A 27,837-nucleotide genomic window follows, 5' to 3' on the forward strand; every position below is an offset into this window, starting at 1 on the left:
TTGTCTGAAAAGTACTAGCCACCGGCTAGCGGGCAGCTTTTGTCCATCCCTGTGTTTGAGCAGAAGAACACAGCATTAGCCATGGCAGAACGCATAGAATGACATAAAATTAGTTTTAAAACTGCAAAATGTTCTCTCAGCTCCATGGCACAATGTGTATAATTGCAGGAAATTAGCTTTAAATTGTAAAAAAATGTCTCTCAGCTCCATGGAGAAAATGAATGGCAGAAAATTGGCCACAAAATTCAAAAATGTCTCTAAACTGGCAAGATGGGGGGGGGGGGGGGGGAAATTCAGTCTCGTTGATGGGTCGATCGCCCCCATTGCCACACCCCCTGCCATGCCCACCACCTAATCCCCTTTTTGATCCAGAAAAATACCTGAACTAGCCTATTGCTCCTATATTGGAACCTGGATTGTGTTCATTAGGCACCAAACAGAATGAAAACGGATTGAAACGGATGAACTAACCATTTTCTGTTGCATGCCCTCCAGGCTTGTTTATTGCATGGTCTATGTTCTGATTGGTCCCAATGCTCTGTGTTGCTGCAGTATGGAGGAGACTGTGAGGAGCCTGCTACAGAACCAGGACACACTGGAGGGCCCCAGCGTGGATCCACTGGACCTTATGAAAGCCTACAAGGTAGAACATTGACCATATTTGTTCTTACTTGATTTCTGTTTATTTGATTAAATAAACAAAATATTTTATTATGCAAGTATGCAACCCTTGATAAATCATCCTACAGGTTCCTTTATAAACAGTGTTAAAGGCTATGAACAATCCATAAAAAATACATGTCCAATCATTGGCAATCCCCTGAAATGTTGTACTGTACACAGTAGCATGGTGATAGGGCATTCAGAAGAGATAGAGGGAAGAGTGGCAACCCTTAGGTTAGATGCTATCAAATCTCCTGACGACTGTCATACAGCATCTTAGGCCTGTCATACATTCTGACACGAATGCAGCTACCACCAGGAGTAAGTACCACCACTGGTGGTATTTGAACCTTGGTCACCTGGTCCCAAGGTGAGTATGCCACAGTCCCAAATAAGTTAAATACCTGGGGAGTGCTGGTTCAAAAGGCCAGGTTCATTAAAATACAATGCGGTGACATTTTACACATCTGTGTAAGATTAACCCAATGTGAGGTCTTCAGCAAATATTCAGGTTTGAAGTACCTGTAACATATTCTTAATCAGGATTAATGAGAAAATGGTTCCATTATAGTGCACGATTATGTAAAACATTGACATTATACATTTTAGCAGACACTTATGCAGAGCAACTTACAGTACTGAATGCAAGCATTGTTATACTTTTCATACGGTTCCCCTGTGGGAAACGAACCCACCACCCTGCCGGTGCAAGCACCATGCCCTACCAACTGAGCCACACAGGACTATACTACTGCATTTCATTACTACACTGCAAGTCATTATGAGCCAACTATGCTTGCCTGGAGGCCTTACTAATTGTCTACTGGATGGTTGCTTGGTTCTGAGAAAGTTGCAATGTGATGAACACTAAATCGATTTAAGGCCATGACGTTTTGAACTGTAGACGGCACACTATGCACCCACACGCCTCTATCTTTTCGATTAGTCCTCACCTTTAGCACTTGTGAGATGCAATTGATTGGTGTATGTAGCGAGGGTTAAAGTGCTTGACATAAAAACCAACGAAGCGTATTACAAATGCAAATAAGCCTAATAATTCACAATGCATTTTTAAACAGCAGCTCACAAGACTTCATGGATTGATGCAAGGAAGGAGACCTTCATAAATGTTGATGTTTTTGTAACATCTGGGGTCCCATTTTTCATAATGTTAGAAAAATTGGGATGAATTATCTCTATGGTTCAATCAATAAATATTGGGGGGTCAACCAAAGACACCCATATAAGTTCAGGTGGAAAACCAGTCAAATGAGCAGCCAGAAAAATAAGAAGTAACCTACAGTATTAGTGGTGGCTATCAAACTAACTATAATTGTGAAGAGGCAGCTACAGAATATAAATATAACATCAAACAAATCCTGTGATTGATTTTCTTGGAAGGAGTCAAAATACAATGAATTGGAAGTCTAATACAGAATAGCTGTTCACCTACTGTACATGATTAAATAAAATCCACAAATGATGGCCAAATTCAAGATCTTGCCATTAATACTGTGTATCTTGTAGGTTGGAGAAAATTGACAAGGCACATACCCCGTTAGTTCCAATAGGCAATGTAACTGTTTCAACAGCTCTGTGTTTCTCTCCAACCCCTCTTTCAATGGTTTAGAACAAACTCCTGGAGGAGATGTGGAAACAGCAGAACAGTCTGGAGGGCCCAACACCCCCTTTGATAGATAGGAGGCCCAACTCTCCAGGATGCAGCAGTAGGGGACATGAGGAGGACTCCCACGAGGCCAAGCCCCTTCTAGAGCGACTACGGGCCCTGGAGGTAAGCTCAGGCACGGTAGGGTCTCTTCTCCACTTAGTACCTCTCTCCATCCTCAATTATGGATAAGAATGACTTCATATGGTGATTTACCATGGTTTATTTTTTTGCTGTAATACCATATACTTAGTTATAATCAAAGTTGGTCAGGAATTTGAAGCTCACTCACATTGGCACATGCTTCATTTGTATTGTATCATTAAGATCATGATTTAAGCATAAATTAAAAGTAAATACAGTGCCAGTCACAATGTTACTTGTATGTAGGTCAGGGACGGACAATCTTGGAGGCTTTCTCTCCCACCAAGCAGAAACACTTGATTCTGCTAATCAAGGCCAATTGGTCCTGCTATGGTTAGTTGAATTAGGTGTGTTACTGCTTGGCTGGAGCAAACGCCTGCCCCTGCTTGTATCTTTAGTCTGAATATGGCCCACAAAGATAACTTTTTAAATTCTTCAGAATTGTATGAGGATACGATATTGCATCGGGCATTGTACTAAAGCGGATAGAAGCACTTTGAAAACTATACACATTAATTCTGTCTGTTATAGCTGCCAGGTATCATTCCTTAGACCGTCAATCATGGCTGATTCCATTACGAGCTAAGCGCTCATATTGTTCCAGGTTAAAGCAGACAGAAGCTTGGTGAAAAAATAAGATGACAATTATTATTTTCTACTCTATTCATTCTGTCCATTTTTAAGGAATTTATATGTAAAAAGTCCTGAGAAAAAGGTACATTTGGGGACTGGAACCCCGACTACCGGGGTCCCTGCGTACCTGTTCGGTAATCCGGCCCTGATTCACGCAGAGAAGACTGGGTCTGACTTGACAGTACTTAGTCATATCCTGTGTGTGATAATTCAATCACTGACAAGGTAGTTGAAGGCCCAGTACAGTCAAAACACTATAAAGTTGGAATAATTCTTTGAAATTCAAAAAATGATGATAATGCCCTCTTAGTGTAAGAGCTGTTTGAAAAGAGTGCATGAAATTTAAGCCTGTTGTGGTGGGATGGAGTTTTTGCCTGAGTTCCAAACCTGAAAACACTCCCAGACAGAGAAATTGCTCTTTGATAAGATGTTTTTTAAATATTTATGACAATTTTAATTGAAAACAATCACAGTATGGTACTTAATTGTTACCCAGAAATGATTCCATGCACATGATCCTGTGATAGTATTCCTCAATCACACCTGCTCTACAGAAAGCTAATAGAACTTACCATCTGTCTGCAGACCCCAGATCAGCAATAGTGATCTTTTTTTTCTTCCTGAAATACATTCATGTGGAATAGTGATGCTCTGACTAATACAAATTTACCAGTCTTTTTTTGAACCAGGAAAAGATAGAGATTCATGCACTACATAAAACACGTACTTTTAGGATAAATAGTACAATAAAAAAAAATGTCTACCTTTGCTTTACCAGTTCATACAGAAAGGATTTCATAAATGTCCCCCACCCCGTGTGACTGTGATTTAGGTCTATACCCCAATCAGATATATTGATGATCAAGGGATCAGCAGGAGTAATGAACTATTATATCCATCGATGAATTAGACTGGATTAATGCAAACATTGTCATCTAACTCAGCAATAGCCTTCATAGTTTTCATTTTTTATTATAATGAAATTCATCTGGAATTGAGGACATCTCAGGAGGACGATATCCAAATTCCATTTAGCATGCAATCATGACCTTGACTTCTTTAGTAATGCCATTAGATAAACTGGCTTCTTGAATTACATTGATTAACTTGTCTGCCTCTGTAGACCCTATTGGATATTTTCAGACTTTCAGACTCATATTTTCATGGTGGATGCTATCCCTTTAAATTCTACATGTTATTACACTTTTAGACTGAAACTAATTGACCTGACATGTTTTTCCATTTAATTTCAAACTACTTTCCTAGTTTTCCAGCCGTGAAGGCACACTTGAGAGCATGTGTAATATGCAATGAACAATTTGCTGCATATGAAAGTGAGTCAATAAACAAATGAACACAGATCCAGCCCACTGTGCTCACTGTCTGGAGAAGCCTCTCATATGATTCTCTTCACAACCTCAACCAAAAAGTAATTTGTTTCACATTTGCTTGCTGAGGAGTCAAAGGAGTGAGACAGAAATCTGGGTTGAAACTGTGTTAACTGCATGTCAATCAAAATGGAAGGCCTGGATAACGCTAGCAAGTGGTGGAATGATCAGCAAATGAGTACAGCTTGTAAATCAATAAGACTCATTTGGAAAGGTGAAGTGATATTACATCAATAGCAGATTGAGGCCCCATCCAGCCCATATCTTATAAGGCACCTACCTCTTAAAGTTCAATAGCACATAACTTGGATTTCCGTGACCTTTAAATGGAATAGTCTTATATGCTCTATGACTTCGTTGGCCTTTTTAACTCCAAGTGAAGGGAAAGGGGTACCTAGTCAGTTGTACAACTGATTGCATTCAAATGAAATGTGTCATCCGCATTTAACCCAACACCTCTGAATCAGTGTCCTATGATCTATCAGTGTCCTACGATCTCTTTCTCCTCAGAAGCACTTTGCCTTCTTTTCAGACACTATTGTGATTTATATTGCCACTCTTTTTAAATGAGTGTTGCTCAGACGTTCACCATTCCAGAACCAGTGCTAGGCAATAACTCCACACAGTAGGTCATATAAACACACCTGGAGAACTAAACAACCTGGATCACCAGCCAAAAGCCAGCAATGAGCCGTTTGAACTTACAGCATTGTGTCAAGGGTTATTTAAAAATTGCTCTCTTCTTTTCTTTGTCTTAATTTTTTTACCACAATTTCTTGGTATCCAATTGGTAGTTGCAATCTTGTTCCATCGCTGCAACTCCCGTACGGACTCGGGAGAGGTGAACGTCAAGAGCCGTGCGTCCTCCGAAACACAACCCAGCCGAGCAGCACTGCTTTTTGACACCATGCCCGCTTAACCCGGAAGCCAGCCGCACCAATGTGTCAGAGGAAACACCGTACACCTGGAGACCGTGTCAGCGTGCATTGCGCACGGGCCCGCCACAGGAGTCACTAGAGCGAGATGGGACAAGAACGTCCCTGCCAGCCAAACCCTCCCCTAACCCAGACGACGCTGGCATGTTTTAATAGAGATGAGCTGGAGGAATTGCACAGACCTTGGAGTAGTCAGATTAAATAGCAGGAACACTGAGATAAGGGTGCTTTACAATAACCTTTAACCTCACACAGATTCACATGAATGTCTAAGTTACGGGCATCTAACTCTGGTCAGAATTCTGTTAGTATATGTTATGGAGAGTTAATGTGATGGACAGTTAATGAAACTCCAAGAAGCTAGCCAGAAGCTAGCCAGGAGCTAGCCAGAAGCTAGCCAGAAGCTAATCCAGAAGCTAATCAGTAGCTAATCAGAAGCTAGTTCAGAAGCTAGTTAGCTTCTTTACTGGCAAATCGTTAGTATTCAGCTAACCACGGTTTGTGGTCATCAGCTACCCTTTAGCTCGAAAATCTATCGGCAGTTTTGTACGGCACAGCGCAGCACGGCTCGGAACGGAACATACCGGACCAATTTTTCTCTCCATGTCCCTGGATTTCAACCGCTAACTCTGGACATTCGTACCTGGATCTCACAGCTAGCTAGCTGCTATCCGTGTGACTATCGGCTTTCGTCGATTCTGGAGCAAACATCAATTATTCCGGAGCTAGCCAGCTGAAGAGTTCCATCAATCACTCCTGGGCTGCAGTCACCTATCCGGACCCGTTTTACTGCCTACGCGGAGCCCCACCGGGCCTTCACAACTGGACTGCCGACGTTATCTACCTGAAGGAGTTATCCGGCTGGCTCCTCCGTCGCGACGTTACCTGATCGCCCATCTGCGGCCTGCTAACTGTTAGCTGTCTTATTGGCTGCTATCTGAATAGACAATCGGACAATGTATTTATTTATTTTTATTATTTTTTTATTTTTATTTTTCTTCTTGGGCCTCTAACTATATCTATTTTTTTGTTGTTGTTGTGTGATTTGGATGAATCGCATCTACCACACGGAACCCCACTAATATACTGACGGAACGCAAGAGGTGGCTAATAACAGACCTCCATCCTATGCTAGCTTGCTATGGCCTGGCTAGCTGTCTAAATCGCCGTGACCCCAACCAACCTCTCCACTCACTGGACCCTTTTGATCACTCGACTAAGGATGCCTCTCCTTAATGTCAATATGCCTTGTCCATTGCTGTTCTGGTTAGTGTTTATTGGCTTATTTCACTGTAGAGCCTCTAGTCCTGCTCACTATACCTTATCCAACCTATTAGTTCCACCACCCACACATGCAATGACATCTCCTGGTTTCAATGATGTTTCTAGAGACAATATCTCTCTCTTCATCACTCAATGCCTAGGTTTACCTCCACTGTATTCACATCCTACCATATCTTTGTCTGTACATTATACCTTGATGCTATTTTATCGCCCCCAGAAACCTCCTTTTACTCTCTGTTCCAGACGTTCTAGGCGACCAATCCTTATTGCTTTTAGCCGCACCCTTATTCTACTCCTCCTCTGTTCCTCTGGCGATGTAGAGGTGAATCCAGGCCCTGCAGTGCCTAGCTCCACTCCTATTCCCCAAGCGCTCTCTTTTGACGACTTCTGTAACCGTAATAGCCTTGGTTTCATGCATGTTAATATTAGAAGCCTCCTCCCTAAGTTTGTTCTATTCACTGCTTTAGCACACTCTGCCAACCCGGATGTTCTAGCTGTGTCTGAATCCTGGCTTAGGAAGACCACCAAAAATTCTGAAATTTTAATTCCGAACTACAACATTTTCAGACAAGATAGAACTGCCAAAGGGGGTGGTGTTTCAATCTACTGCAAAGATAGCCTGCAGAGTTCTGTCCCACTATCCAGGTCTGTACCCAAACAATTTGAACTTCTACTTTTAAAAATCCACCTCTCTAAAAACAAGTTTCTCACCGTAGCCGCCTGCTATAGACCACCCTCTGCCCCCAGCTGTGCTCTGGACACCATATGTGAACTGATTGCCCCCCCATCTATCTTCAGAGCTCGTGCTGCTAGGCGACCTAAACTGGAACATGCTTAACACCCCAGCCACCCTACAATCTAAACTTGATGCCCTCAATCTCACACAAATTATCAATGAACCTACAAGGTACCTCCCCAAAGCCTTAAACACGGGCACCCTCATAGATATCATCCTAACCAACTTGCCCTCTAAATACACCTCTGCTGTCTTCAACCAAGATCTCAGCAATCACTGCCTCATTGCCTGCATCCGTAATGGGTCAGCGGTCAAACGACCTCCACTCATCACTGTAAAACGCTCCCTGAAACAGTTCAGCGAGCAGGCCTTTCTAATCGACCTGGCCGGGGTATCCTGGAAGGATATTGATCTCATCCCGTCAGTAGAGGATGCATGGATATTTTATTTAAATGCCTTCCTAACCATCTTAAATAAACATGCCCCATTCAAGAAATGTAGAACCAGGAACAGATATAGCCCTTGGTTCTCCCCAGACCTGACTGCCCTTAACCAACACAAAAACATCCTTTGGCGTTCTGCATTAGCATCGAACAGCCCCCGTGATATGCAGCTGTTCAGGGAAGCTAGAAACCATTATACACAGGCAGTTAGGCTAGCTTTTTCAAGCAGAAATTTGCTTCCTTGCAACACTAACTCAAAAAAGTTCTGGGACACTGTAAAGTCCATGGAGAATAAGAACACCTCCTCCCAGCTGCCCACTGCACTGAAGATAGGAAACACTGTCACCACTGATAAATCCACCATAATTGAGAATTTCAATAAGCATTTTTCTACGGCTGGCCGTGCTTTCCATCTGGCTACTCCTACCCCGGTCAACAGCACTGCACCCCCCACAGCAACTCGCCCAAGCCTTCCCCATTTCTCCTTCTCCCAAATCCGTTCAGCTGATGTTCTGAAAGAGCTGCAAAATCTGGACCCCTACAAATCAGCCGGGCTAGACAATCTGGACCCTTTCTTTCTAAAATTATCTGCCGAAATTGTTGCCACCCCTATTACTAGCCTGTTCAACCTCTCTTTCGTGTCGTCTGAGATTCCCAAAGATTGGAAAGCAGCTGCGGCCATCCCCCTCTTCAAAGGGGGGGACACTCTTGACCCAAACTGCTACAGACCTATATCTATCCTACCATGCCTTTCTAAGGTCTTCGAAAGCCAAGTCAACAAACAGATTACCGACCATTTTGAATCTCACTATACCTTCTCTGCAATGCAATCTGGTTTCAGAGGTGGTCATGGGTGCACCTCAGCCACGCTCAAGGTCCTAAACGATATCTTAACCGCCATCGATAAGAAACATTACTGTGCAACCGTATTCATTGATCTGGCCAAGGCTTTTGACTCTGTCAATCACCACATCCTCATCGGCAGACTCGACAGCCTTGGTTTCTCAAATGATTGCCTCGCCTGGTTCACCAACTACTTCTCTGATAGAGTTCAGTGTGTCAAATCGGAGGGTCTGCTGTCCAAACCTCTGGCAGTCTCTATGGGGGTGCCACATGGTTCAATTCTTGGACCGACTCTCTTCTCTGTATACATCAATGAGGCCGCTCTTGCTGCTGGTGAGTCTCTGATCCACCTCTACGCAGACGACACCATTCTGTATACTTATGGCCCTTCTTTGGACACTGTGTTAACAACCCTCCAGGCAAGCTTCAATGCCATACAACTCTCCTTCCGTGGCCTCCAATTGCTCTTAAATACAAGTAAAACTAAATGCATGCTCTTCAACCGATCGCTACCTGCACCTACCCGCCTGTCCAACATCACTACTCTGGATGGCTCTGACTTAGAATATGTGGACAACTACAAATACTTAGGTGTCTGGTTAGACTGTAAACTCTCCTTCCAGACCCATATCAAACATCTCCAATCCAAAGTTAAATCTAGAATTGGCTTCCTATTTCGCAACAAAGCATCCTTCACTCATGCTGCCAAACATACCCTTGTAAAACTGACCATCCTACCAATCCTCGACTTTGGCGATGTCATTTACAAAATAGCCTCCAATACCCTACTCAACAAATTGGATGCAGTCTATCACAGTGCAATCCGTTTTGTCACCAAAGCCCCATATACTACCCACCATTGCGACCTGTACACTCTCGTTGGCTGGCCCTCGCTTCATACTCGTCGCCAAACCCACTGGCTCCAAACCCACTGGCTCCATGTCATCTACAAGACCCTGCTAGGTAAAGTCCCCCCTTATCTCAGCTCGCTGGTCACCATAGCATCTCCCACCTGTAGCACACGCTCCAGCAGGTATATCTCTCTAGTCACCCCCAAAACCAATTCTTTCTTTGGCCGCCTCTCCTTCCAGTTCTCTGCTGCCAATGACGGGAACGAACTACAAAAATCTCTGAAACTGGAAACACTTATCTCCCTCACTAGCTTTAAGCACCAACTGTCAGAGCAGCTCAAAGATTACTGCACCTGTACATAGCCCACCTATAATTTAGCCCAAACAACTACCTCTTTCCCTACTGTATTTAATTAATTTATTTATTTTGCTCCTTTGCACCCCATTATTTTTATTTCTACTTTGCACATTCTTCCATTGCAAATCTACCATTCCAGTGTTTTACTTGCTATATTATATTTACTTTGCCACCATGGCCTTTTTTTGCCTTTACCTCCCTTATCTCACCTCATTTGCTCACATCGTATATAGAGTTGTTTATACTGTATTATTGACTGTATGTTTGTTTTACTCCATGTGTAACTCTGTGTCATTGTATGTGTCGAACTGCTTTGCTTTATCTTGGCCAGGTCACAATTGTAAATGAGAACTTGTTCTCAACTTGCCTACCTGGTTAAATAAAGGTGGGAAAAAAAAAATTCATTTGGTTAGAAGTAAAATCTCATGGCATGACCATTTTAAGAAGTACCGGGGTTACCTTCAGCTCAGTCGAGACAATGTTTATATGTTGTATACACGTGGTATCTTTATCTGGAAGACTGGAAATGTTCACAGATTTATAATTAGAATATGGACACATGTGAAGGTGTTTTTTGTGTACATATTCAGTTTATCTGGAGGTGTTTGCTATTACAGGTGGAGAACTCTGCCTTGATGATGGAGAACGACAACCAGAGGAAGCAGTATGAACGTTGTCTGGATGAGGTGTGTATTTCTCTCTCTCTATCTCTCACAGACACACAGTTCACTTGGTTTACTCTAAGCTGAAATCCTTGATACGGTCTGGAAAGGACTAGGAATCCCTATAGTTTCCTTACAGAAACATCCACAAAGTATAGAGTGTAGTTATACAGGGTTTGAATCTAATGAGATTTAAGCATGGGTGTTCTAAGGGATGAGACCTCTCCTCCTGCTCAGAGACTGGCCAGGAGTGAGCTAGTGTGGGTTGAGTGTGCTCCTTTCCTCCTCTCCTCCATTACAACGGGCTGATTGTCTCTCCATCTCCCTCTCCATTTTTGAAGAGGCTTCCTTAATGAGGCAGTTACCATGGCAATTGCTGCCCTCTTGAATTTTAAGTATTCAGGTAGAAGACAAAATGTTTCAACACAACTGTAGTGAGAGTAATTCACTCTGCCAAAAAATCCCATCAAAAACTAATGTTCCAAATTCAGGCAATCTCTCAGGGTGCTTTTTGTCATGATGACATCAGATTTGTCTTGATAGCTATATTTATTTGTTTATTTAACTAGGCATGTCAGTTAAGAACAAATTCCTATTTACAATGACGGCCTACCCCGGCCAAATCCTATCCCGGACGATGCTGGGCCAATTGTGTGCCACCCTATGGGACTCCCAATCGCATCCGGTTGTGATACAGCCTGGAGTTGAACCAGGGTCTGTAGTGACACCTCTAGCACTGAGATGCAGTGCTGTAGACCGCTGCGCCACTTGGGAGACCCATATTAAAGGGCTATATTTTCTATTGAATAGAAATGGAACAACCGACTCAACTATATTGGTTAATTCATAACCGAGTCATGTCAAGCCAAGCTGTACTGCAGGGTTCCCCAACTGTCTGCGGGCCGAATTTGGGTGGTTTTATTTGGCCCCCCAAGTCTTCTGGGCAAAAAAATATATACAGTGGGGAAAACAAGTATTTGATACACTGCCGATTTTGCAGGTTTTCCTACTTACAAAGCATGTAGAGGTCTATTATTTTTTATCATAGGTACACTTTAACTGTGAGAGACGGAATCTAAAACAAATCACATTGTATGACTTTTTAAGTAATTAATTTGCATGTTATTGCATGACATAAGTATTTGATCACCTACCAACCAGTAAGAATTATGGCTCTCACAGACCTGTTAGTTTTTCTTTAAGAATCCCCCCTGTTTTCCACTCATTACCTGTATTAACTGCACCTGTTTGAACTCGTTACCTGTATAAAAGACACCTGTCCACACACTCAATCAAACAGACTCCAACCTCTCCACAATGGCCAAGGCCAGAGAGCTGTGTAAGGACATCAGGTATAAAATTGTAGACCTGCACAAGGCTGGGATGGGCTACAGGACAATAGGCAAGCAGCTTGGTGAGAAGGCAACAACTGTTGGCGCAATTATTAGAAAATGGAAGAAGTTCAAGATGACGGTCAATCACCCTCGGTCTGGGACTCCATGCAAGATCTCACCTCGTGGGGCATCAATGATCATGAGGAAGGTGAGGGATCAGCCCAGAACTACACAGCAGGACCTGGCCAATGACCTGAAGAGAGCTGGGACCACAGCCTCAAAGTAAACCATTAGTAACACACACACCGTCATGGATTAAAATCCTGCAGCGCACGCAAGGTCCCCCTGCTCAAGCCAGCGCATGTCCAGGCCTGTCTGAAGTTTGCTAATGACCATCGGGATGATCCAGAGGAGGAATGGGAGAAGGTCATGTGGTCTGATGAGACAAAAAAATAGCTTTTTGGTCTGAACTCCACTCGCCATGTTTGGAGGAAGAAGAAGGATGAGTAAAACCCCAAGACACCATCCCAACCGTGAAGCATGGAGGTGGATACATCATTCTTTGGGGATGCTTTTCTGCAAAGGGGACAGGATGACTGCACCGTATTGAGGGCAGGATGGGATGGGGCCATGTATCGCGAGATCTTGGCCAACAACCTCCTTCCCTCAGTAAGAGCATTGAAGATGGGTCGTGGCTGGGTTTTCCAGCATGACAACGACCCGAAACACACAGCCAGGGCAACTAAGGAGTGGCACCGTAAGAAGCATCTCCAGGTCCCGGAGTGGCCTAGCCAGTCTCCAGGCCTGAACCCAATAGAAAATCTTTGGAGGGAGCTGAAAGTCCGTATTGCCCAGCGACAGCCCCGAAACCTGAAGGATCTGGAGAAGGTCTGTATGGAGGAGTGGGCCAAAATCCCTGCTGCAGTGTGTGCAAACCTGGTCAAGAACTACAGGAAACGTATGATCTCTGTAATTGCAAACAAAGGTTTCTGTACCAAATATTATGTTCTGCTTTTCTGATGTATCATATACTTGTGTCATGCAATAAAATGCAAATTATTTACTTAAAAATCATACGATGTGATTTTCTGGATTTTTGTTTTAGATTCCGTCTCTCACAGTTGAAGTGTACCTAAGATACAACTTACAGACCTCTACATGCTTTGTAAGTAGGAAAACCTGCAAAATCAGCAGTGTATCAAATACTTGTTCTCCCCACTGTATATATATAAAGTGCCTTAGGAAAGTATTCAGACCTTTACTTTTTCCACATTTTGTTACGTTACAACCTTGTTCTAAAATTGATTAAATAAAAAAAACTCCTCAGAAATCTACACACAAGACTTCAGAGTGAATGAGTCATCTAAAGGCACTGCATCACAGTGCTAGCTGTGCCACTAGAGATCCTGGTTTGAGTCCAGGCTCTGTCTCAGCCAGCCGCGACCAGGAGACCCATGGAGTGGCGCACAATTGGCCCAGCGTCGTCGGGGTTAGGGGAGGGTTTGGGCGGCAGGGATGTTTTTGTCCCATTGCGCACTAGCAACTCCTGTGGCAGGCCGGGCACAGTGCCCGCTGACACGGTTGCCAGGTGTACGGTGTTTCCTCCGACACATTGATGCGGCTAGCTTCCGGGTTAAGCGTGCATTGTGTCAAGAAGCATTGCGGCTTGGCTGGGTTGTGTTTCAGAGGACGCATGACTCTCGACCTTCGCCTCTCCCGAGTTTGTATGAGAACTATAGCGATGGGACAAGACTAACTACTAATTGGATACCACAAAATTGAGGAGGCTTAAAAAAAAAAACATTTAAAAAATGAAATCTACACACAAAACCCCATATTAGGGGCGGCAGGGTAGCCTAGTGGTTAGAGCGTTGGACTAGTAACCGACTCAAACCAGGATCTCCAGTGGCACAACTAGTAACCGAAAGGTTGCAAGTTCAAATCCCCGAGCTGACAAGGTACAAATCTGTCGTTCTGCCCCTGAACAGGCAGTTAACCCACTGTTCTTAGGCCGTCATTGAAAATAAGAATTTGTTCTTAACTGACTTGCCTAGTAAAATAAAAATAAATAAAAATATTGACAAAGCGAAAAGAAAAAAAAAGATTCCTTATTTACATAAGGAGTCAGACTGTTTGCTATGAGACTCTAAATTGAGCTCAGGTGCATCCTGTTTCCATTGATCATCCTTGATGTTTCTACCACTTGTTTGGAGTCCACCTGTGGTAAATGAATTGATTGGACATGATTTGAAAAGCACACACCTGTTTATATAAAAGTCCCTAAATTGGTAGTGCATATCAGAGCAAAAACAAAGCCATGAGGTCGAAGGAATTGTCTGGAGAGCTCAGGGGACAGGATTGTGTTGAGGCACAGATCTGGGGAAGGGTACCAAAACATTTCTGCAACATTGAAGGTCCCCAAAATGGAAGAGGTTTGGAACCACCAAAGACTCTTCCTAGAGCTGGCCGCTGGTCAAACTGAGCAATCGAGGGAGAAGGCCCTTGGTCAGGTAGGTGAACAAGAACCCGATGGTCACTCTGACAGAGCTCCAGTGTTCCTCTGTGGAGATGGGAGAACCTTCCAGAAGGACAACCATCTCTGCAGCAGTCCATCGGAAGCCACTCCTCAGTAAAAGGTACATGACAGCCTGCTTGGAGGTTGCCAAAAGCACCTAAAGACTCTCAGACCATGAGAAACAAGATTCTCTGGTCTGATAAAAGCAAGATTGAACTCTTCGGCCTGAATGACATGCGTCACGTCTGGAGGAAACCTGGCACCATCCCTACGGTGAAGCACGGTGGTGACCACGATGTGGGGACGTTGTTAAGGGGCAGGGACTGGGAAAGTTGTCAGGATCGAGGCAAAGGTGAATAAAGCAAAGTACAGAGAGATCCTTGAACAAAACTTGTTCCTCAGACTGGGGTGAAGGTTCACCTTCCAACAGGACAACAACCCTAAGCACACAGTTTGACAACTCAGGAGTGGCTTCAGGAAAAGTCTCTGAATGTCCTTGAGTGGCCCAGCCAAAGCTCAGATTTGAATCTGATCGAACATCTCTGTAGAGACCTTAAAATAGCTGTGCAGCAACGCTCCCCCTCCAACCTGACAGAGCGTGAGAGGATCTGCAGAGAAGAATGGGAGAAACTCCTCAAATACAGGTGTGTCAAGCTTATTTTTCATACCCAAGAAGACTCGAGGCTGTAATTGCTGCCAAAGGTGCTTCAACAAAGTACTGGGTAAAGGGTCTGAATACCTATGTAAATGTGATTTTTTTTTCAGTTTAATTTTAACAAATTTGCAAACATTTCTAAAACCTAGTTTTTGCTTTGTCATCATGGGGTATTGTGTCTAGATTGATGAGGGGAGAAAAAATATTGTATCAATTTTAGAATAAGTCTGTAATCTAACAAAATGTGGAAAATGCACTGTTTGCGAATGCACTGTATGTGCATATATTTTCAATTTTTGTTGGACACAAGGGAATGAGCTCCAAGTGATTTTAATTTAAGAAATCTGTTCCCTACTATTCCCACGTATAATAAAGAGACACGTATAAAAATATAAGCAATGTTTGAAAGTATTATGTTTTAGTCAAACATATATCTGTTTGCTTCTTGCAGTCAATTTGCAGTCGACAAATGATTTGTTATTATAAACTGGGTGGGTCGAACCCTGAATGTAGATTGGCTGACAGCCGTGGTATACCACAGGTATGACAAAACATGTATTTCTACTGATCTAATTACTTTATAATAGCAAAAAGGCACTTCAGGGGTTTGTGGTATATGGGCAATATACCATGGCTAAGGGCTGTATCCAGGCTCTATGCGTTGCTTCGTGAATAAGAACAGCCCTTAGCCGTGGTATATTGTCCATATGCCACACCCCCTCGGGCCTTATTGCTTAATTATGTTCCAGCCCCCAGACCATCCGCCAAAGAAAAAAATAGATCTGCGACTGAATCTAGTTGTAATCTAGTTGTATTGTGTCTGAGCTAGCCTGGGTACTCATCTACCATAGTTTCAGGATCTGCTGAAATGGACAATGTGAAAGAAATGATCTGAGCCAGCATGGTATGTTAGGGGGAGGCGCAATTGTCTTTAAGACAAAGAATAATCTGTCTGTGTTCAAATTTCTGTTTACAGATTACTGCTGTACATCAATTTCCAACCTTCCTCCCATCCTTCAGCTCTTATTGATATTACATAAGGTTAGCGTAACGCATTAGATAAAATTATGCCATGTGATAGCTGTGAATTCGTGGTCACTGTGACGCAACTCTTGACCAGCTCATCTTTGTCATTAGTAGCAAGTCATCACCTTTCAAAGTGCCCTCCAAAAGCACCACTATCTTCTGGAAGGATCTTAAATCCCAAGTCACATTTCTACAGCATCTCTGCCCCCTACCAGCTCACACAGTTGGCAATATGTAATGCATTCAACATCACACTAGAAAATGCAAAAATGTTGAATGATCTCTGAAACTAAACAACATAATTGCACAATTATATAAATGTAAGCCTTTCATGATATTCTGTTACCTTAATTCATATTCAATGCTACCATAAAAGAAATGTATCCCCAGAAAAATAATAATCTAGCTTTGAGGAAGAGGACTCTCACATTAAAACGTTATTGAAAAGATTTGAGATTGTCATGTAAAAGTTTGTTTTAATTATAAGAAGTACAGCAGTTTAAACAGACAGATTTGAAACAGTATAAAAGAGGATAAAAGTATCAAACCAGGAGTAACAAATGTGCAAACTACTCTCCTAGTTAGGTAGCTGCACTAGGGTCGGCCAGCATGACAGTGTAGATCAATACACAGTGGAGCCAGCGTGAGGTTTAAAAAAAAATGTATCCCCTTTTCTCCCCAATTTCGTGGTATCTGATTGTTAGTAGTTACTATCTTGTCTCATCGCTACAACTCCCGTACGGGCACGGGAGAGACGAAGGTCAAAAGCCATGCGTCCCCCGAAACACAACCCAACCAAGCCGCACTGCTTCTTAACACAGCGCGTATCCAACCCGGAAAACCAGCCGCACCAATGTGTCGGAGGAAACACCGTGCACCTGGCGACCTTGGTTAGCGTGCACTGCACCCGGCCCGCCACAGGAGTCACTAGTGCACGATGAGACAAGGTTATCCCTACCGGCCAAGCCCTCCCTAACCCGGACGAAAGTGTTTCTATGTGTGTGTGTGTGTGTAGTGGTGTAAAGTACTTAATATGTAAGTAGTTTTGGGGGGTATCTGTACTTTACTATTTATATATTTGACAACTTTTACTTTCACTTCACTACATTCTTAAAGAACAATGTACTTTTTACTCCATACATTTTTAGAATCAATTAGAAATTATTCATACTTTGATACATAAGTATATTTTTGCAGTTATGCTTACTTTGATACTTAAGTATGTTTAAAACCAAATACTTTTATATTAAGGTATCTTTACTTTTATCCACATATGACAATTGGGTACTTTTTGTACCACTGAGTGTGAGTGTGTGGCATCAATTTGCTTGTGTGTTTTGTGTGTATGCGCGTATGTAGGTGCATGTGTGTGTTGGAGTGTCAGTGTAGTATGTGTGAGTGTGTGAGGGTAGAGTCCAGTGAGCGTGCATAGAGCCGGTGCAAGAGAATCAGTGCCAATAAAAATGGGGTCAATGCAAATAGTCAGGGTAGCCATTTGATGAACTGTTAAGCAGTCTTATGGCTTGGGGATAGAAGCGGTTTAGAATCCTTTTGGTTCCGGTACTGTTAGCCGTGCGATAGCAGATAGAAGTGGAGTCTTTGACAACTTTTAGGTCCTTCCTCTCACAACGCCTGGTATAGAGGTCCTGGATGGCAGAGAGCTCGGCCCCAGTGATGTACTGGGCCTTACGTACTACCCTCTGTAGCGTCCTATGGTCGGCAAGACAGTCAAGATGTTCTCATTGGTGCAGTTGTGGAACGTTTTGAGGATCTGAAGGCCCATGCCAAATCGTTTCACCCTCCTGAGGAGGAGAGGCATTGTTGTTCCCTCTTCATGACTGTGTTCATACCACGAAAGGTCCTTAGTAATGTGGACACAGAGGAACTTGAAGCTCTCGACCTGCTCCACTACAGCGCCGTCGATGTGATTATCAATTATTGTACTGGAAGAGCATCCATAGTTTTGGGAGATTTTGACATATACTAAGCCATAAACCACTCTGTACTTTTACTTGGACATTTCCATAGCGTGACGATGTAGTCTGCACGGAGCCTGATTGGCTGAATATCCTTTGTTGTTCAACACACGTTCTAGTGCCATTTCAAAATGGCTGAGGTAGTTTCTGCTCATAGAGATATATAGAGGACTCATCTTTGTATCTGTGCCATTATAGCATCTGTGACACCATGGGCAGCGCCATTGAGGCTATCTCCATTTTGAAGTAGTCAATTTTCTTCTTCACGATTGGCTGATACCTCCTGATGATCCTGTTGGACATGATTCCAACAGGGTCACCGGGGGGGGGGATCAGTCAATGTAGTTGGAAGTCGCACCCAGTTGACTACAATAAAATGGCAGAAGCCCTCGATGGTGCTGCCCATGTTAATATAGCCTTTTGACGACTAGATGCTTCTATCATTCTCTATGCTTCTGCTACCTAGAATGAGGACAAAAAGGGCAGCTTTTTAAAAAAACTACCAGTTGTGTAATCGATGTAACAGTGGGGATAATGTGACAATTTGGAGTACATCGCATTTCTCATCCCTGGATTGAGATACATCAGAGAGAAAGGGGCGAAGCAAACTCAGCCCAAAATCTGTCTACTCCAGCAGGTGTTTTTTTGCGCTCACCAAGCGAGGAGTTTTTGCAAGGAGGTCAATGAGAGTGTTGAAATTGGTCAACAAAAAATGTAATTGGTTACTTGCTACTTGAGGCTTATTTGATCGAATATACATTTTGTAAATCTTAGGTTATTAGGTTGTGTACTGATATAAGTAGGACACGTGACATCACGGCAACTTTGAGAAAGAAATACTCTATATTGGAGTTGTGCCTCTTAGTGCTATCCAGGATCTTTGGGATGTTGCTTCCCTAAACCCTACCCTAACCATTTTAAATTTAAACTTCAGTGGGGTAGGGACAACCTAAGGATCCAGGATAGCAAGAACCGTTGTGGTTGTTCACACACGTATATGCCCTCTCATTGGCTAGAATGGTGCCACCTGATCTTGCCTCATCACAATTGCCTTCCATTTTTAAAGACATTTATTTAAATTGTTAGTGTGGCAAAAATAGGATCTGACAATATCTCCTGCTGGCTCTAAAGTGTCTCGCTCTACACAGTCATGCTGTCCGACCCCAGCGCAGCTCAGTGTAAACAAGCATAATGGTAGTGTTGGCCGAACAACAACATGAATAACATACTGTACATACATTTTAAGCTTTTTCGTCAGGATAGAACAGCGGCCTCTGGTAAGACAAGGGGTGGCGGTCTATGTATATTTATAAACAACAGCTGGTGCATGAAATCTAAGGAAGTCTCAAGGTTTTGCTTGCCTGAGGTAGAGTATCTCATGATAAGCTGTTGACCACACTATTTACCAAGACAGTGAATATTTCATAGCTGTCTATATACCACCACAAACAGATGCTTGCACTAAGACCACACTCAATGAGCTGTAAACGGCCAATAGCAAACAGGAAAAATGCTCATCCAGAGGCGGAGCTCCTTGTGGTTGGAAACTTTAATGCAGGGAAACTCAAATCAATGTTACCTTATTTCTATCAGCATGGTAAATGTGCAACCAGAGGGGAAAAAAACTCTAGACCACCTTTATGCCACAAACAGAGACGTGTACAAAGCTCTCCCTCGCCCTCCATTTGGCCAGTCTGACCATAATTATATCGTCTATCGTCACTTACAAGCAAAAATTAAAGCAGGAAGCACCAGTAACTCAGTCAATAAGAATGTGGTCAAATGAAGCAGATGCTAAGCTACAGGACAGTTTTGCTAGCACAGACTGGAATGTGTTCCTGGATTCTTCCAATGGCATTGAGGAGTACACCACATCAGTCACTGGCTTCATCAATAAGTGCATCGATGATGTCGTCCCCACAGTGACTGTACGTACATACCCCAATCAGAAGCCGTGGATTACAGGCAACATCTGCTCGGAGCGAAAGGATAACCCCAGAAGAATATAAGAAATCCCGCTAGTCCCTCCGACGAACCATCAAACAGGCAAAGCGTCAATACAAGACTAAGATTGAATCGTACTACGCCAGCTCCGACGCTCGTCGGATGTGGCAGGGCTTGCAAACTGTTACAGACTACAAAGGGAAGCACAGCCACGAGCTGCCCATCAACACGAGCCTACCAGACGAGCTAAAAAACGTCTATGCTTGCTTCGTGGCAAGTAACACTGAAGCATACATGAGAGCTTCAGCTGTTCCGGATGACTATTTGATCACGCTCTCCATAGCCGATGTGAGTAAGACCTTTCAACAGGCTGTACTCCGAGCATGTGCTGACCAATTAGCAAGTGTCTTCACTGACATTTTCAAACAGTCCCTGACTGAGTGTAATACCAACAGGTTTCAAGCAGACCACCATAGTCCCTGTGCCCAAGAACACATAGGTAACCTGCCTAAATTACTACTGACCTGTAGCACTCACGTCTGTAGCCATATAGTGCTTTGAAAGGCTGGTCATGACTCACATCAACACCATTATCCCAGAAACCCCTGACCCACTCCAATTTGCATACCCCCCCAACAGATCCACAGATGATGCAATCTCTGTTGCACTCCACACTGCCCTTTCCCACCTGGACAAAAGGAACACCTATATGAGAATGCTATTCATTGATTACAAATCAGCGTTCAACACCGTGTGCCCTCAAAGCTCATCACAAAGCTAAGGACCCTGGAACTAAACACCTCCCTCTGCAACTGGATCCTGGACTTCCTGACGGGCCGCCCCCAGGTGGTAAGGGTAGGTTTACAACACATCCGACATGGTGATTCTCAACACGGGTGCCCCTCAGGGGTGCACGCTCAGTCCCCTCCTGTACTCCCTATTCACTCATGACTGTGTGGCTAAGCACGACTCCAAAACCATCATCAAGTTTGCCGATGACACAACAGTGGTAGGCCTGATCCCCAACAACGATGAGACAGCCTATTGGGAGGCCGTGTGGTGCCAGGACAACAACCTCTCCCTCAACGTGATCAAGACAAAGGAAATGATTGTGGACTACAGGAAAAGGAGTCCCGAGCACGCCCCCATTCTCATCGACAGGGCGCAGTGGAGCAGGTTGACAGTTTCAAGTTCCTTGGTGTCCACCTCACTAACAAACTATCATGGTCCAAACACACTACAGTAGTGAAGAGGGCACGACAAAGCCTATTTCCCCTCAGGAGACTGAAAAGATTTGGCATGGGTCCTCAGATCCTCAAAAGGTTCTACTGCTGCACCATCGAGAACATCCTGACTGGTTGCATCACTGCCTGGTATGGCAACTGCTCGGCCTCCGACCGCAAGGCACTACAGAGGGTAGTGCGTACAGCCCAGTACATCACTGGGGGTCAAGCTTCCTGCCATCCGTGACCTCTATACCAGGCGGTGTCAGAGGAAGGTCCTAAAAAGTCTCCAGCCACCCAAGTCATGGACTGTTCTCTCTGCTACCACACAGAAAGCGGTAACCGGTGCCTCCCCCCCCGCACATTGACTCTGTACCGATAGCCCCTGTATATTGACTCTGTACCGATAGCCCCTGTATATTGACTCTGTACCGATAGCCCCTGTATATAGTCTCCACATTGACTCTGTACCGATAGCCCCTGTATATAGTCTCCACATTGACTCTGTACCGATAGCCCCTGTATATAGTCTCCACATTGACTCTGTACCGATAGCCCCTGTATATAGTCTCCACATTGACTCTGTACCGATAGCCCCTGTATATAGTCTCCACATTGACTCTGTACCGATAGCCCCTGTATATAGTCTCCACATTGACTCTGTACCGATAGCCCCTGTATATTGCCTCGCTATTGTTATTTTACTGCTGCTGTTTAATTATTAGTTACTTATATTTTCTATTTTCTACTTATCTATTTTTTGTTTTACACTTTTTTTTCTTAACCTACAGTGCTTTAATAAGTTTTAAGGTCATGTAAGTAAGTATTTCACTGTAAGGTCTACCTACACCTGTTGTATTCAGCGCATGTGACAAATAAAATAAAATTGGATTTGATTTGAATCTTCTGGCATCTGTTTTATCGCTCTTTTCCCGATCAACAATCACTAGATTTTAGCCATGGCTTAATACGCAACTGTACTGTATTAGAACTTAATGAGGGGCGTGTGGGGATTTACCATCTACAACATTCCACTGGCTGTCCTAAACACACACACACAATCAACTGTAGAGATGTAGATGATAGTATAAGCTTTAAATATATGTAATGAAAGTAACAACTAGGGCCCTTGAAACAAACAAACAACAAGGCAACAGTAAACTTGTTGTCCCCCATGAATGATGCAGCTCCCCCTTGGGCCAATTGAGATATTGAGTGTGACTAACTCATTTCAGTTAATTACTATCGCTCCCGCCTTTGGCCAATCCGTGTACATTTGTAAATGCCAGAGCTCTATAGCAGGATGCATCATGCACCTAAGTTCAGTCAAAATCATCCCAATGCTGTCTGAGATATCGCGTGTGACTATAGTACAAACAAACGGAGGGAGACAGATCTACAGTCCCCTCCCCGATTTCATCATGGGGGAAAATTAAAACACCGGGGAGGTAAATGTCTCTGCATCTTCACACAAACGTTGTACAACAAGCCTGAAAGACAAAGATTTCTTTATCATGACACGCTGACTGAACATTGTCTTAACTTTTCTTTGAGTGTATTGTTTATGCAAGGTCTCTCTTTTGTTTATCTCCTCTCTCTCTCTGCTCTCTTTTGCTTGAAGGTGGCTAATCAGGTTGTTCAAGCACTCCTCACTCAAAAGGTTTGTCTTTGTTTTGTTTGATTAAAGCATCACTAGTCAATCAAGTCTAAGGGAGGCTATAAAATAAATAATGATGGAATGCTAATAATGATAAATAGAATTAGTTGTGTTCTAGTTAGCACGTCATGTCTATTGAAACTGAAAAACCACATGCTTCACTACTAGCTATTACATTGGCTAGTCAGGCCATTACTTCTGTTCCAGATAGCTGATTGCTGTTGTTACTTATAATGTAAAGCATAGCACAGGGAATTTTTAACCAACCCTTTACTTGGCGATACTTCCTCAATTTCCGACTTAGAAGGCAATGCATGTCTTCTAAACTTCCATTGCTAGTTGCAGGTGGTTTGTTTGAATTAAGAAAATGTTATTAAATAAAATCAAGGTTTTGCTCCATGAAGTCTATTCTATTTCACATCTATCTCAAATCATGCTTTGCGTTCAATGACACTCACCTGTCTTGATCAATGAGAAGATTTGAAATAGGAAATATAGCGGCATACACTTCATGGAGCAAAAATATGATTTCATTTAATAAGGTAACATTTTGTCAATTTAAAATGAACCACCTGCAAGTAGCCATGGAAGTTTAGAAGAAATGTGTTGTCTTCCAATTCAGCAATTGAGGAAGTAACATATCACCAAGTAAGGTTGGCTGAAAATTCTCTGTGCTACGCTTTACATTACCTAAGTAAGAATTGCTATCAGCCAGCTGGAACAGTAGTATGGTATATGCTTATCAACTTTCTGCTGATGTGACATGCTTGGGAATTAATATTATAGGGACACTTTCTATGAGTCGTGTGTATGTAAAATATTATGAATGCATACTACCATTTTAATGTATGAAGATTGTCTTCTAGGGCCCTAAGTTTTTCCAGGTTAGGTCACATGGTCAGGAAAAACTCCTGGCGCTACATAAATCATAATGGAAGGCACACTGGACATGTATAATTATAAGCCGGTTTATACAACGTTTAACCCACCTTCTTTGTGCTTGTGTGGGTGAATGTCCAGGACCTAAAAGAGGAGTGTGTGAAGCTGAGGACACGCGTGTTTGACTTGGAGCAGCAGAACCGCATACTGAACGTTCTGTTCCAGCAGCGGGTCAAAATATCCAGCAACCCTGTCTCCCAGGTAGGCTTGGCTTGGTATAGACTGGATAAAGACCAACAATAAATCTAGTTAAAGGGAAGCTATATTAGCATTTGAGCAGGTTCATGGGATTGGTCAAAAAATGTTTACTTTGTTGGGGCATGGACTCTCCAAGATGTCAAAAGCTTTCCACAGGGATGCTGGCTGTGTTGAAAGCATTCCACAGAGATGCTGGCCAATGCTTCCCACATTTGTGTCAAGTTGGCTGATGTTTTTTGGGTGGTGGAACATTCTTGATACACACTGGAACTGCTGAGCATGAAAAACCCAGCAGTGTTGCCGTTCTTGACGCACTCAAATGCCACACATACACAACCCATGTTTTAAGGCTTAAAATTCCCTATTTAACTTGTCTCTTCCCCTTCATCTACACAGATTGAAGGGGATTTAACAAGTGACATCAGTAAGGGATCATAGCTTTCACCTGGAAGTGGATTTCTATGAGTACTGTAAGTCTGTCATGAAAAGAGCAGGTTTTTTGTATGTTCAGTGTATAGACATTACTTATCCTGTTGAGTGTAGGGGGCAGTATTTTGATGTTTGGATGAGAAACGTACCCAAATGAAACCACCTATTTCTCAGGCCCAGAATCGAGAATGTGCATATAATTGTCAGATTAGGATAGAAAACACTCGAAAGTTTCCAAAACTGTCCAAATATTGTCTGTGAGTATAACAGAACTGATATTGCAAGCGAAAACCTGAGGACAATCCAACCCTGAGGTGCTGTTTTTCCTGAAATGTCTCTGTTCCATTGCCTGCCTTCGCTCCATTTAAAGGGATATCAACCAGATTCCCTTTCCTATGACTTCCCCATGGTGTAAACAGTCTTTAGACATAGTTTCAGGCTTTTATTTTGAAAAATGAGCGAGAAAGATCACATCGCCTCATTGGATGGCTGCGTTTTGCATGCGCAACAGTTTGGAGCAGACATTTTCTCTCTCTCTCTCCTATTGAAGAAGCTACAGTCCCGGTTGAAATATTATCGATTATATATTGTAAAAACAACGAGGATTGGTTATAAAAAACGTTTTACATGTTTCTACGAACTTTACGGATACTATTTGGAATTTTCATCTGCGTGGTCGTGACCGCTCGAGCCTGTGGATTTCTGAACATAACGCGCCAACCAAATGGAGGTATTTTGGATATAAAAATAATCTTTATGGAACAAAAGGAACATTTATTGTGTAACTGGGAGTCTCGTGAGTGCAAACATCCGAAGATCATCAAAGGTAATCTACATGGCTGCTAGCTGTTTGTAATGTTTTGTCTATTGAGAGAGATGTCCTTACATAAATGCTTGGTATGCTTTCACCGAAAAGCTTTTTTGAAATCTGACACGCCAGGTGGATTAACAACAAGCTAAGCTGTGTTTTGCTATATTGCACTTGTGATTTCATGAAAATTAAATATTTTTAGTAATTTAATTTGAATTTGGCGCTCTGCAATTCAGCGGATGTTGACAAAAATGATCCCGGTAACGGGATGGGTGCATCAAGAAGTTATTGAAGACAATGACTTTACATACAGTACCTGTCAAAAGTTTGGACACACATGTTCATTGTGGTTTTTATTTATATTCTACTATTTTCAACATTGTAGAATAATAGTGAAGACATCAAAACTATGAAATAACACATATGAAATCATGTAACCAAAAAATAGTTAAACAAATCAAAATATATTCATATTTGTGATTCTTCAAAGTAGTCACCCTTTGCCTTAATGACAGCTTTGCACACTCTTTGAATTCTCTCAACCAGCTTCACCTGGAATGCTTTTCCCACATATGCTGAGCACTTGTTGACTGCTTTTCTTTCACTCTGCGGTCCAACTCATCCCAAACCATCTCAATTGGGTTGAGGTTGGGTGATTGTGGAGGCCAGGTCATTTGATGCAGCACTCCATCATTCTCCTTCTTGGTCAAATAGCCCTTACACAGCCAGGAGTTGTGTTGGGTCATTGTCCTGTTGAAAGATAAATGAAAATCCCACTAAGCGCAACCAGATGGGATTGCGTATGGCTGCAGATTGCTGTGGTAGCCACGCCGGTTAACTGTGCCTTGAATTCTAAATAAATCACAGACAGTGTCACCAGCAAAGCACTCCCACACCATCACACACCACAGATTTCCACCTATCTAATGTCCATTGCTCGTGTTTCTTGGTCCAAGCAAGTCTCGTCTTCTTATTGGTGTCCTTTAGTAGTGGTTTCTTTGCAGCAATTTGACCATGAAGGCCTGATTGACGCAGTCTCCTCTGAACAGTTGATGTTGAGATGTCTGTTACTTGAACTCTGCAAAGCATTTATTTGGGCTGCAATCTGCAATCTAATTAACTTATCCTCTGCGGCAGAGGTAACTCTGGGTCTTCCTTTCCTGTGGCGCTCCTCATGAGAGCCAGTTTCATCATAGCACTTGATGGTTTTTGCGGCTGCACTTGAAGAAACTACTTCTTTTACACATTGACTGACCTTCATGTCTTAAAGTAATGATGGACTGTCGTTTCTCTTTGCTTATTTGAGCTGTTCTTGCCTTAACATGGACTTGATTTACCAAATAGGGCTATCTTCTGTATACCAACCCTACCTTGTCACATCAGAACTGATTGGCTCAAACACATTAAGGAGGAAATAAATTCCACAAATGAACTTTTAACAAGGCACACCTGTTAATTGAAATGCATTCCAGGTGACTATCCCATAAAGCTGGTTGAGAGAATGCCAAGAGTGTGCAAAGCTGTCATCAAGGCAAAGGATGGCTACTTTGAAGTATCTCAAATATAAAATATATTTTGATTTGTTTAACCCTTCTTTTGGTAACTATTATTCCATATGTGTTATTTCATAGTTTTGATACTGTACATTAGTTGCTGTGGTAACAAAACAAACAGACTTGATGGTTTAGCTAACCCTGAAAATCTATTTCAACAATACCAATACTGTTTTCAATTCCACTTTTGCTTTCATAAGCATATCAAACAAAATGTTTAAATCTGAACTATAGCAATTGAATTCTACCGTGCAAATATAAGCCAATCAGAAAGGAGTATTCAATGCCATTATATAATGCATGCTAAATGTTTCTAATCAGTGATAATTGAGCAAATGAATAGATGAGCTATACCACCACTTATTTGATCAGCTAGATAATTAACCAAATATACAGGAGATTCAGTGAAACAAAATCACATTAAGATAAGTCAGAGGCTTTTAGTTGGGAGTAGGCCTAGGCTACAAAGTAACTGAGTGAAGAGCAAAATAATCAACTTGTTAAGCTACATAACATGCTGGCAAAATTTTCTGATCAGTGCTAATAAATTAACCAACTGGGAAAAGTCTCCAGAAAAGAGAAATCTGACGATTGATTTATTAAGACAAGTCTACACACTTGTCTCAAAAGCAACTCGAAACGGTGCCGAAATAGTTGACCACATGAAGGTAGGCTTATTGCTTAAAATGAATTATAACAATTGGATGACTTTTGGAGTTTCAGTAAGCAACCATTTGATGCCTTCAATTTGCATTGACCTACTTTCGTCCAATATTTTTGTCATCGAGCTATATTTATTCCCACAGCGATTCTTTATGGATCTATCCAGTTGTGGTTAAGAAAACAGTGCAAATGGTGGGCTATGCGAAGAGATGGGTGAAGTGACATGCTTCGCAAAGTTTAGTATTACCAGGAGGATAGTAGTAACAGGCCTTGCCTAGCAACCATCAAGAGCTTAAGAGCGTAGTGAG

General features: G+C 42.6%; 1 protein-coding gene across 1 annotated transcript in view; it reads left to right on the plus strand.

Moving 5' to 3' along the window:
* Positions 1-553: 553 nt before the first annotated feature.
* LOC115115364 (nck-associated protein 5-like) overlaps positions 554-27,837 on the plus strand; it is a 62,671-nt gene continuing 35,387 nt past the window's right edge. Inside the window, exons 1-5 of the mRNA XM_065000149.1 lie at positions 554-643; positions 2,294-2,455; positions 10,562-10,630; positions 22,901-22,939; positions 23,957-24,076. Of these exons, the coding sequence (XP_064856221.1) occupies positions 554-643; positions 2,294-2,455; positions 10,562-10,630; positions 22,901-22,939; positions 23,957-24,076 (480 nt within the window). The remainder of the gene's footprint in view (positions 644-2,293; positions 2,456-10,561; positions 10,631-22,900; positions 22,940-23,956; positions 24,077-27,837) is intronic.

The sequence above is a fragment of the Oncorhynchus nerka genome, linkage group LG1 (genome assembly GCF_034236695.1).
Source record: "Oncorhynchus nerka isolate Pitt River linkage group LG1, Oner_Uvic_2.0, whole genome shotgun sequence".
NCBI lineage: Eukaryota > Metazoa > Chordata > Actinopteri > Salmoniformes > Salmonidae > Oncorhynchus > Oncorhynchus nerka.